Raw genomic sequence first — 12,445 nt, 5'->3', positions numbered from 1 at the left:
GGTGGAGCTCCTCCTCACCACTCTGTTATTATTATTACATGTAGGTGGAGCTCCTCCTCACCACTCTGTTATTATTATTACATGTAGGTGGAGCTCCTCCTCACCACTCTGTTATTATTATTACATGTAGGTGGAGCTCCTCCTCACCACTCTGTTATTATTATTACATGTAGGTGGAGCTCCTCCTCACCACTCTGTTATTATTATTACATGTAGGTGGAGCTCCTCCTCACCACTCTGTTATTATTATTACATGTAGGTGGAGCTCCTCCTCACCACTCTGTTATTATTATTACATGTAGGTGGAGCTCCTCCTCACCACTCTGTTATTATTACATGTAGGTGGAGCTCCTCCTCACCACTCTGTTATTATTATTACATGTAGGTGGAGCTCCTCCTCACCACTCTGTTATTATTATTACATGTAGGTGGAGCTCCTCCTCACCACTCTGTTATTATTATTACATGTAGGTGGAGCTCCTCCTCACCACTCTGTTATTATTATTACATGTAGGTGGAGCTCCTCCTCACCACTCTGTTATTATTATTACATGTAGGTGGAGCTCCTCCTCATCACTCTGTTATTATTACATGTAGGTGGAGCTCCTCCTCACCACTCTGTTATTATTATTACATGTAGGTGGAGCTCCTCCTCACCACTCTGTTATTATTATTACATGTAGGTGGAGCTCCTCCTCACCACTCTGTTATTATTATTACATGTAGGTGGAGCTCCTCCTCACCACTCTGTTATTATTATTACATGTAGGTGGAGCTCCTCCTCACCACTCTGTTATTATTATTACATGTAGGTGGAGCTCCTCCTCACCACTCTGTTATTATTATTACATGTAGGTGGAGCTCCTCCTCACCACTCTGTTTATTATTACATGTAGGTGGAGCTCCTCCTCACCACTCTGTTATTATTACATGTAGGTGGAGCTCCTCCTCACCACTCTGTTATTATTATTACATGTAGGTGGAGCTCCTCCTCACCACTCTGTTATTATTATTACATGTAGGTGGAGCTCCTCCTCACCACTCTGTTATTATTACATGTAGGTGGAGCTCCTCCTCACCACTCTGTTATTATTATTACATGTAGGTGGAGCTCCTCCTCACCACTCTGTTATTATTATTACATGTAGGTGGAGCTCCTCCTCACCACTCTGTTATTATTATTACATGTAGGTGGAGCTCCTCCTCACCACTCTGTTATTATTATTACATGTAGGTGGAGCTCCTCCTCACCACTCTGTTATTATTATTACATGTAGGTGGAGCTCCTCCTCACCACTCTGTTATTATTATTACATGTAGGTGGAGCTCCTCCTCACCACTCTGTTATTATTATTACATGTAGGTGGAGCTCCTCCTCACCACTCTGTTATTATTATTACATGTAGGTGGAGCTCCTCCTCACCACTCTGTTATTATTATTACATGTAGGTGGAGCTCCTCCTCACCACTCTGTTATTATTATTACATGTAGGTGGAGCTCCTACTCATCACTCTGTTATTATACATGTAGGTGGAGCTCCTCCTCACCACTCTGTTATTTTTATTACATGTAGGTGGAGCTCCACCTCACCACTCTGTATTATTATTACATGTAGGTGGAGCTCCTCCTCACCACTCTGTTATTATTATTACATGTAGGTGGAGCTCCTCCTCACCACTCTGTTATTATTATTACATGTAGGTGGAGCTCCTCCTCACCACTCTGTTATTATATATACATGTAGGTGGAGCTCCTCCTCACCACTCTGTTATTATTATTACATGTAGGTGGAGCTCCTCCTCATCACTCTGTTATTATTATTACATGTAGGTGGAGCTCCTCCTCATCACTCTATTATTACTACATGTAGGTGGAGCTCCTCCTCACCACTCTGTTATTATTATTACATGTAGGTGGAGCTCCTCCTCATCACTCTTATTATTACTACATGTAGGTGGAGCTCCTCCTCACCACTCTGTTATTATTATTACATGTAGGTGGAGCTCCTCCTCACCACTCTGTTATTATTATTACATGTAGGTGGAGCTCCTCCTCACCACTCTGTTATTATTATTACATGTAGGTGGAGCTCCTCCTCACCACTCTGTTATTATTATTACATGTAGGTGGAGCTCCTCCTCATCACTCTATTATTACTACATGTAGGTGGAGCTCCTCCTCACCACTCTGTTATTATTATTACATGTAGGTGGAGCTCCTCCTCACCACTCTGTTATTATTATTACATGTAGGTGGAGCTCCTCCTCACCACTCTGTTATTATTATTACATGTAGGTGGAGCTCCACCTCACCACTCTGTTATTATTATTACATGTAGGTGGAGCTCCTCCTCACCACTCTGTTAATATTATTACATGTAGGTGGAGCTCCTCCTCATCACTCTATTATTACTACATGTAGGTGGAGCTCCACCTCATCACACTTATTACTATTATGTAGGTGGAGCTCCACCTCATTACTCTGTTATTATTATTACATGTAGGTGGAGCTCCTCCTCATCTCTGTTATTATTATTACATGTAGGTGGAGCTCCTCCTCACCACTCTGTTATTATTATTACATGTAGGTGGAGCTCCTCCTCATCACTCTGTTATTATTATTACATGTAGGTGGAGCTCCTCCTCACCACTCTGTTATTATTATTACATGTAGGTGAAGCTCCTCCTTCTCTGTTATTATTATTACATGTAGGTGGAGCTCCTCCTCACCACTCTGTTATTATTATTACATGTAGGTGGAGCTCCTCCTCACCACTCTGTTATTATTATTACATGTAGGTGGAGCTCCACCTCACCACTCTGTTATTATTATTACATGTAGGTGGAGCTCCTCCTCACCACTCTGTTATTATTATTACATGTAGGTGGAGCTCCTCCTCATCACTCTGTTATTATTATTACATGTAGGTGGAGCTCCTCCTCACCACTCTGTTATTATTACATGTAGACCCTACGTTACTTTACTGGCTTGATTGTCCCTGTGGGGAAATGTTGTTGCAGTGTCTTGTACACGTTTAAAGTGGCATTTAAATACAAAACAAATTGACAATACAACTTTCATAACAGTTACATACCAATAAAACTTGGCAGCTAAAAGCTAAATATCAGCACTTACAAGTTTGAACCCAAAAAAAACATACAAATCTGTATGGATGGGAGCTGAAGGATGGAGGGTCCTCTGAGAGTTGAAACAGAACAGATGGTACTGAGAGCGGAGGAAGCGTTCCTGGTCTCGGAGGGAGCCAGTCAGTCAGAGACAGTCAGATCCGCAGCCTCAGCAACGCACCTCCCTGTCCCCTGGCATCCAGTTTGCTCCAGGTTTGTTGATGCTGGTTAGCCACTCCTCTCCACAACCCTACTCTAAGACATGTCCTGTACACATGATATGTGGTGTTTCCTAACGATTACAGATCATTCATGTTTTAATCCCATCTCTCTCTGTAGACCACCCTCTCTTGATTTCCATGGGCTGTGATGTCTTACATAAAATGAAGTCACTGCTTTAGTTAATTTAAAAAGCACTGTCCTCATGGCAGTTTCTTGGGTCTGCATAACTGCTTTTTAGGTCCTGTGCTTACATATTTCAGTCTTTCAGACATCCACAGCTGCATTCCTTAATATTCTATTGTTTATGTCCGTTTATGGGAAATGCATAATCAAGATGAACATAACTATTTTTCTGGTGATCAGTAGAGACACTACACAAGTCAATTTGTCCTGTCCCATTGTCAGTTTGGCAGTTGCTTCGGTCTGCCTAACTGCCGTTTAGGTCCTATGGGTTTGCCAGCATGTCTCTTCTTGTGTGAATAAAGGTTAGCTCTACAGCTGAAACGCTTCCCACATTCAGTGCACATGTATGGTTTCTCTCCTGTGTGAACTCTCTGGTGGATTTTGAAAGTTCCTTCTCTACTGTATGTCTTCCCACAGATGGAGCAAAGGTATGGCTTCTCTCCAGTGTGCGTCAATAAATGACTTTTTAAGTATGCTTTTTTCATGAAACTCTTTCCACACACAAGGCAGCTGTAGGGTCTCTCTCCAGTGTGTGTTCGCTGGTGAATTTTAATGTAGCTTTCATTGACGAAACATTTCCCACAGTCAGGGCAGGAGTAAGGCTTCTCTCCAACATGCTTTAACTGGTGGTCTTGGATTTGCCCTTTCTCAGTGAATTCTGCCCCGCAAAGGGAGCATTGGTAAGACAGCTTCTTTCCGGTGTGAGTTTTCATGTGTTTTTTTAGTGCTGGTAGAGTTTGGCATATCTCCCCACAATCTATGCAATTATGAAATGTCTTAGCTGTGTGGTTCTTCTGGTGTTGTTCAGGTTCTCCTGATGTAGAGGGACTGTCCTCTCCAGTGGACCACAATTTGGGGTTCAACCCTGCGTGGAAGACATGGTGTGAGATAATGTGAAGACAGTCAAACCAGCATGTTCTTCATGAAGAAGTAAGAAAGTCCAATGGAAATGCAGTCAAACACTTACTAGGACATACATTTTTCTCTTTTCAGAACTACTCAACATTTAAAAAAATCTGATAAAACTTACAATTTCAAAACGTGTAATGTCTGAAGTATATTTTTTTTCACAAAAAACTCAAGCTGACAAACATTTCCATAGTTACTGCTATGCATAGTTATTACTGGGACAGTAATATAAGACTTCTCACCTCTGTGTGTTTTCATGTGTGTTTTCAGATTTCCTTTCTGTGTGAATCCCCTGCCGCACACAGAGCAACCGTGAGGTTTCTCCCCTGTGTGTGTTCTCATGTGCCTCTTCAGCTTCATTGCTTCCAATAGTTGTTTTCCACACACTACACAGTCATGAGACTTCTTAGCTTTGGGATTCTTCTGGTGTTGTACAGGTATTCCTGACGCAGGAAAGAAAGACAGTGGTCGTGTCCGAATACCCATACTAGTCTACTACATACTTAAAACGGCACACTCATTTCGGCGTTTGTTCTAGTAGAATTTTCCTGACTCACGTGTCTGACCACAGCTGATAATCAATAGTGAAGACATACTATAACACTTTTTTTTATTTACGCATACTATTTAGTACGCTAGCATGGGTCGGTTTACTAGTAAAAGGCCAACGTGTTTAAAAAAAAAAAAAAGTGAGTTATCACTGGTCACATTCCAGGCTGACTGCATTGCAGACGCATGCCAGACCTCACGACACATGGATAGGTGTTTAACACAAATATTATCATCAAACCACGTCATACGATACGGCAATCTGATGCCCGACTGTGCAGTTGATGACATGGCACGTAACCATTGGCTGATGCAATGCAACGTCTGCAATGTACAGTACCAGTCAAAAGTTTGGACACACCTACTCATTCAAGGGTTTTTCATTATTTTGACTATTTTCTACATTGTAGAATAATAGTGAAAACATCAAATTACTGCAAAGAAACCACTACTAAAGGACACCAATAATAAGAAGAGACTTGCTTGGGCCAAGAAACACGAGCAATGGATATTAGACCGGTGGAAATCTGTCCTTTGGTCTGATGAGTCCAAATGTGAGATTTGTGGTTCCAACCACTGTGTCTTTGTGAGATGCAGAGTAGGTGAACAAATGATCTCCGCATGTGTGGTTCCCACCGTGAAGCATGGAGGTGGTGGTGTGATGGTGCTTTGCTGGTTACACGGTCTGTGATTTATTTAGAATTCAAGGCACACTTAATCAGCATGGCTTCTACAGCATTCTGCAGTGATACGCCACCCCATCTGGTTTGCACTTAGTGGGACTATCACTTGCTTTTCAACAGGACAATGACCCAAAACACACCTCCAGGCTGTGTAAGGGCTATTTGACCAAGGAAATTGATGGGGTGCTGCATCAGATGACATGGTCTCCACAATCACCCAACCTCAACCAAATTGAGATGGTTTGGGATGAGTCTGACCGCAGAGTGAAGGAAAAGCAGCCAACAAGTGTTCAGCATATGTGGGAACTCCTTCAAGACTGTCGGGATAAGCATTCCAGGTGAAGCTGGTTGAGAGAATGTCAAGAGTGTGCAAAGCTGTCATCAAGTCAAAGGGTGGCTACTTTGAAGAATCTCAAATATAAAACATATTTTTATTTCTTTAACACTTTTTTGGTTACTACATGATTCCATGAGTGTTATTTCATAGTTTTGATGTCTTCACTATTATTCTACAATGTAGAAAATAGTGAAAATAAAGAAAAACCCTTGAATGAGTAGGTATGTCCAAACTTTTGACTGGTATTGTAATTGAGTTTTACATGCAACATCACTAATGTTGAGCTGTAGAAAACTTAGTGTGATAAACCATATTGTCAGTCACTCAAATCACTTTGGCTACACTCTAGCAGTCATGGTTTCCAACATGGCTGCTCACACACAAGAATCTCATTATTTAAAAGGATCTCTGTGGCTTTTCACCTGTGTCAACTCTCTGATGATGTGTTTTGAGTAACTCTTTCTGGTAGAACAGCTCTCCACAGACAGACTTGTAGAAGCCTCTCTCTATGTGTGTCCTCTGGTGTAACATGAGGTCACAGGCAGCAGGGAACTCCTGTCCACAGCCAAAGCAGCGGTGAGACGACGTGGCAGTCTGATGATTCTCCTGGTGTTGCTCAGGTTCTCCTGATGTAGAGGTAGTCTCCTCACTGCTGTGGCTGGAGGCAGGACTCATTCCTGTGGAGGAAAATAATAAGGATTTAGTAATAGAGCATATACAGGTAACTGCCAAAATAAAGGAAACACTTGAGTAAATTAGTATTCTAGCTACTCTTATGTTGTGGAGGTGCATTTTCCTGGCATGGGTTAGGTCCAATCAAGCCCTTAGAGGACAAGATAAACACCAATAAATACGCCGCCATTCTGACTGATCACCGTCAACCTTTGGTGAATCATTTCTATCCAGATGGGAGTGGTCTCTTCCAGGATGACAACGCCCCCCATCCACAGGGCACGAGTGGTCACTGAATGGTTTGATGAGCATGAAAACGATGTAAACCATATGTCATGGCCGTCTCAGTCACCAGATCTCAACCCAATTGATCACTTATGGGAGATTCTGGAGCCAGTGTTTTCCCACCACCACCATCAACAAAATAACAAATTATGGATTTTCTCATGGAAGAATGGTGTCGCATCCCTCCAATAGAGTTCCAGACACTTGTAGAATCTATGCCAAGGCACATTGAATGTAACAGCCGTCGTTGTGAAGAGACCAAGGTGCAGCGTGGAATTTGTTCATCTTTGTAATTTAATGGGAAAAATGAACACTTTACAAATAAACAAAACGACTGCCAAACAGTTCTGTCAGGTGAACTAGAACTAAACAGAAATTAACCACCCACAAACACAATGAAAAAAAAATACCTACTTAAATATGGTCTCTAATCAGAGGCAACGAGATTCAGCTGCCTCCAATTAGAGACCAACCCCAAACAAATCCAACATAGAAATAGATACCCTAGCATGAACATAGAAATAGAAGAACATAGAACATAACCCCAAAACACACATAAAAACACCCCCTGCCACGCCCTGACCAAACTACAATAACCCCTTTTACTGGTCAGGACGTGACATTGAAGATGTTCTGTCTCATGGTGGCCCACCTCCAAGAGAGTTGCAAACCCTTGTAGAATTCATGCCAAGGCACATTAAAGATGTTCTGGCTTGTGGCCCAACACTTTATGTTGGTGTTTCCTCTTTTTTAGCAGTTACCTGTAGGTCCATTACTATGGAAACGGAAAGGAAAGGCGGATAGCTAGTCAGTTGTACAACTGAATGCTTTCAACTGAAATGTGTCTTCCGCATTTAACCCAACCCCTATGGTAGTATAGTATTGTGTCCCAAATGGCACCCATTTCCCTATGCGGGCTCTGGTCAAAAATAGTGCACTATGTAGGGGATAGGGTGCCATTTAGGACTAACCTTTGTGTTCTTTAATAACATCATATCCCAGCCCCTTACCGAGTTGAGGAGGATCCCAAGTAGCTGCTTCTTCACATTTAATAAATCCACCAACTTCCTCTCCTTCCTCCTCAGTGTGACCACGCTCTCTTTTTACAGCGGATGTTTGCTGATTTGCAGTCATGGTATGTGTCCCACATGGCACCCTGTTCCTTACATAGTGAGTCCTCTGGTGTAGCATGAGGTCATAGGCACCAGGGAACTCCTGTCCACAGGCACAGCAGCAGTGAGACGTGACTTTCTGATGATGCTCCCGGTGAGACGACGTGGCTGTCTGATGATGCTCCCGGTGAGACGACGTGGCTGTCTGATGATGCTCCCGGTGAGACGACGTGGCTGTCTGATGATTCTCCCGGTGAGACGACGTGGCTGTCTGATGATTCTCCCGGTGAGACGACGTGGCTGTCTGATGATGCTCCCGGTGAGACGACGTGGCTGTCTGATGATTCTCCCGGTGAGACGACGTGGCTGTCTGATGATGCTCCCGGTGAGACGACGTGGCTGTCTGATGATGCTCCCGGTGAGACGACGTGGCTGTCTGATGATTCTCCCGGTGAGACGACGTGGCTGTCTGATGATTCTCCCGGTGAGACGACGTGGCTGTCTGATGATGCTCCCGGTGAGACGACGTGGCTGTCTGATGATGCTCCCGGTGAGACGACGTGGCTGTCTGATGATTCTCCCGGTGAGACGACATGGCTGTCTGATGATGCTCCCGGTGAGACGACGTGGCTGTCTGATGATGCTCCCGGTGAGACGACGTGGCTGTCTGATGATGCTCCCGGTGAGACGACGTGGCTGTCTGATGATGCTCCCGGTGAGACGACGTGGCTGTCTGATGATGCTCCCGGTGAGACGACGTGGCTGTCTGATGATGCTCCCGGTGAGACGACGTGGCTGTCTGATGATGCTCCCGGTGAGACGACGTGGCTGTCTGATGATTCTCCCGGTGAGACGACATGGCTGTCTGATGATGCTCCCGGTGAGACGACGTGGCTGTCTGATGATTCTCCCGGTGAGACGACGTGGCTGTCTGATGATTCTCCTGTTGTTGCTCAGGTTCTCCTGATGTAGAGGTAGTCTCCTCACTGCCGTGGCTGGAGGCAGGACTCATTCCTGTGGAGGAAAATTATATGGATTTACTAACAGAGCAAATAGGTCAATAACTATGGTAGTTTTGTTGCGTCGATCCCAAATGACTCCCTATTCCCTTTATAGTGCACTACTTTTGACCAGAACCCTATGGGCCCTAGTCAAAAGTAGTGCACTATGTAGGGAATAGGGTGCCATTAGGGATCAATATTAGGGTAAAGTAGTGCACTACGTAGGGAATAGGGTGCCATTAGGGATGTATATTAGGGTGAAGTAGTGCACTACGTAGGGAATAGGGTGCCATTAGGGATGTATATTAGGGTAAAATAGTGCACCATATAGGGAATAGGGTGCCATTAGGGATGTATATTAGGGTAAAGTAGTGCACTACGTAGGGAATAGGGTGCCATTAGGGATGTATATTAGGGTGAAGTAGTGCACTACGTAGGGAATAGGGTGCCATTAGGGATGTATATTAGGGTGAAGTAGTGCACTATGTCGGGAATAGGGTGCCATTAGGGATGTATATTAGGGTAAAGTAGTGCACTACGTAGGGAATAGGGTGCCATTAGGGATGTATATTAGGGTGAAGTAGTGCACTACGTAGGGAATAGGGTGCCATTAGGGATGTATATTAGGGTAAAGTAGTGCACTATGTCGGGAATAGGGTGCCATTAGGGATGTATATTAGGATAAAGTAGTGCACTATGTCGGGAATAGGGTGCCATTTGGGGCCTATATTAGGGTAAAGTAGTGCACTATGTAGGGAATAGGGTGCTATTAGAGATGTGTATTAGGGTAAAATAGTGCACTACTTAGGGAATAGGGTGCCATTAGGGATGTATATTAGGGTGAAGTAGTGCACTACGTTGGGAATAGGGTGCCATTAGGGATGTATATTAGGGTGAAGTAGTGCACTACGTAGGGAATAGGGTGCCATTAGGGATGTATATTAGGGTGAAGTAGTGCACTACGTAGGGAATAGGGTGCCATTAGGGATGTATATTAGGGTGAAGTAGTGCACTACGTAGGGAATAGGGTGTCATTAGGGATGTATATTAGGGTGAAGTAGTGCACTACGTAGGGAATAGGGTGTCATTAGGGATGTATATTAGGGTGAAGTAGTGCACTATGTCGGGAATAGGGTGCCATTAGGGATGTATATTAGGGTAAAGTAGTGCACTATGTCGGGAATAGGGTGCCATTTGGGGCCTATATTAGGGTGAAGTAGTGCACTATGTAGGGAATAGGGTGCTATTAGGGATGTGTATTAGGGTAAAATAGTGCACTACTTAGGGAATAGGGTGCCATTAGGGATGTATATTAGGGTAAAGTAGTGCACTACTTAGGGAATAGGGTGCCATTAGGGATGTATTTAGGGTGAAGTAGTGCACTATGTTGGGAATAGGCCTAGTTTATACGAGGTAGGGACCTCCTTTCCACACTCTCTGTAGTCATGTGACTTCTTGGATTTGTGTTTGTTGTTGTTTGTGTCCTGTTGTTCAGGTTCTCCTGAGGTAGAACCTCCTCACTGTCAGAGTGAAGGCTGCAACTCTCTCCTGTCTCTACTGTGGCGATATAGGAAGAGTCCGGTCCATCTTGCTCCAGTGGGAACATCATTAGAGGCCCAGTTTCAAATAGACCCTACACACTTGTTGAGATCTGATTGGTATACGCTGTATGGGGATGTTTCCACCTGACCTGGAGCTTTTTCTCAAGTGGGATCTTATTGGACTATCAGCATGAACTAATAAAGCCATCTCTGTCTGCTCACTGGTTGCTGCTACAGCTGACCCTTTAATGTTCCTGGTGATACAAAAGCAGTTTCCACAAAGATGAGATGCATTCCAAATGGCACTCTGTTCCCTATATAGCATCAATGTATTGCACTAAAGGGTTGTCATTTGGGACATAAACCTTGGTCTTTGTCAGGTTATTCTCTCTGTGTCCAGCTACATGGGACAACTATTGAAAGGCATTGCACACTCACCAGTATTACTCTGACCCCAAGGTTCATGATCATCTTCTGGCTCCTCTTTGAATACAATGTCAAAACTTTGGACCATCTCGGGACCCTGGAGTCGCTTGCTGCTCTGGTGTTGCTGGTCACCATGGTTACGGTATGGACCCCGCCATTTTGACGGTTGGTGTTCATCAAACTATAAAAAAGCCAAGGTGAGAGAGCACATCACAAAATGTATCAAGAATGTATATTAAGCTTTGTCACAGTCCTAACAACTAGCCTAGCTCGGGTTGATAACGTTTTATTTTCAGATAACTAGCTAACCGTCCTGACAACTTGTCGACTTATTCAACTCTGACAAGTGAAGTTGCATAGCTGACGCGTTAGCTAATTTAGCTAGCTAGTTAACGTTAGCAAACTAATAAGTTAGAGGTTGTCTTCTCACCTCATGCATTGTGAATGGGCTTCAAATGTCTCAAAGAATATGTTGTTGTGCCAGAGTTATTCCAGTCTCTTGCTGTGCTGTGAGGGAGAAATGTTAGCTAACGATAGCGCGCTGCTACAACTGGCTAGTATTGTAGCTCCTAAACTGGCAGAGGCGGAAATCCCGCGTTTCATACGTGAACTAGTCCAGCCAGTGAATAATACTTAACGTTACCATAACCGTATCATAAATTATATCTGGTGATATTAGCTGTATGTAACTAGCTACAATGCTTTGAAGTGCGATAAATACACTGACAAATCAGCTAGCTGCATTACTACTTCCGTGTTTGGTTTTCTTCTTGGTGCGCCTTAGTAAATCAAATCCAAATCACATTGTATTGGTCGCGTGCACATATTCTGCAGATGTTTTCTCAGGTGCAGTGAAATGCTTATGTTTCTAGCTCGTGCAGTAATACCAAACAATACAAAACACAAATCCACAAAAAATAAAAATTAGGAAATTAAGAAATATGAGAACGAGCAATGTCCAAGTCTGGAATGTCAATGTATATATGTTGAGGTGTGTATAGACAGTGTATTAATATAAAAGGTGTGTATAGCAGTAGTAATATAGCATTAGCATTGGCTAAAATATAGTATATACATATGAAGTGTGTAAAACAGTATGTAAATATTATTAAAGTGACCAGTGTAGGAAGCAGTCTGTAAGGTGCAGTGTAGAGTACCAGGCAGGGTACTGGGCAGAGGCCGGCTAATGGTGACTAATTAACAATGTGATGGCCTGGAAATAGAAGCTGTTTTTTAGTCTCTTGGATGCACCTGCACTGTCATCATCTGGGCTGGATGGGAAAGACAAAGTCCAAAGCCTGTTACAATATATCAGTATACTAAGTAGCCTACTGACACGGTTTCTTAAATCACATGTTTTATAGATAATAAACACATTAGATGTTTATCCCCAATGCTC

General features: G+C 43.4%; 1 protein-coding gene across 1 annotated transcript; it reads right to left on the bottom strand.

Annotated features, from left to right (window-relative positions):
- Window positions 1–3,030: 3,030 nt before the first annotated feature.
- On the bottom strand, window positions 3,031–11,993 carry LOC106596349 (oocyte zinc finger protein XlCOF6). Its single transcript, XM_045690640.1, has 6 exons — window positions 11,477–11,993; window positions 11,059–11,227; window positions 7,977–9,092; window positions 6,432–6,686; window positions 4,683–4,883; window positions 3,031–4,396 (listed from the first exon to the last, which is right to left on the bottom strand). The coding sequence occupies exons 1-6, from the start codon at window positions 11,483–11,485 to the stop codon at window positions 3,750–3,752; spliced, it is 2,397 nt and encodes a 798-aa protein (XP_045546596.1). The 5' UTR covers window positions 11,486–11,993; the 3' UTR covers window positions 3,031–3,749.
- Between the last annotated feature and the right edge of the window lie 452 nt (window positions 11,994–12,445).

The sequence above is a fragment of the Salmo salar genome, chromosome ssa12, assembly GCF_905237065.1.
Source record: "Salmo salar chromosome ssa12, Ssal_v3.1, whole genome shotgun sequence".
Lineage (NCBI taxonomy): Eukaryota > Metazoa > Chordata > Actinopteri > Salmoniformes > Salmonidae > Salmo > Salmo salar.
Note: the sequence above shows the minus strand (reverse complement) of the source record. Positions and strands in the feature narration are given on the sequence as shown.

Excerpts from the sequence above, each read along its gene's own strand:
- LOC106596349 (XM_045690640.1), bottom strand. Across the intron at positions 9,093-11,058 it reads TTGGGGTCAGAGTAATACTG|GAATGAGTCCTGCCTCCAGC; the intron begins GTGAGTGTGCAA and ends TTTCCTCCACAG. Across the intron at positions 4,397-4,682 it reads ACACATGAAAACACACAGAG|GGTTGAACCCCAAATTGTGG; the intron begins GTGAGAAGTCTT and ends TCTTCCACGCAG.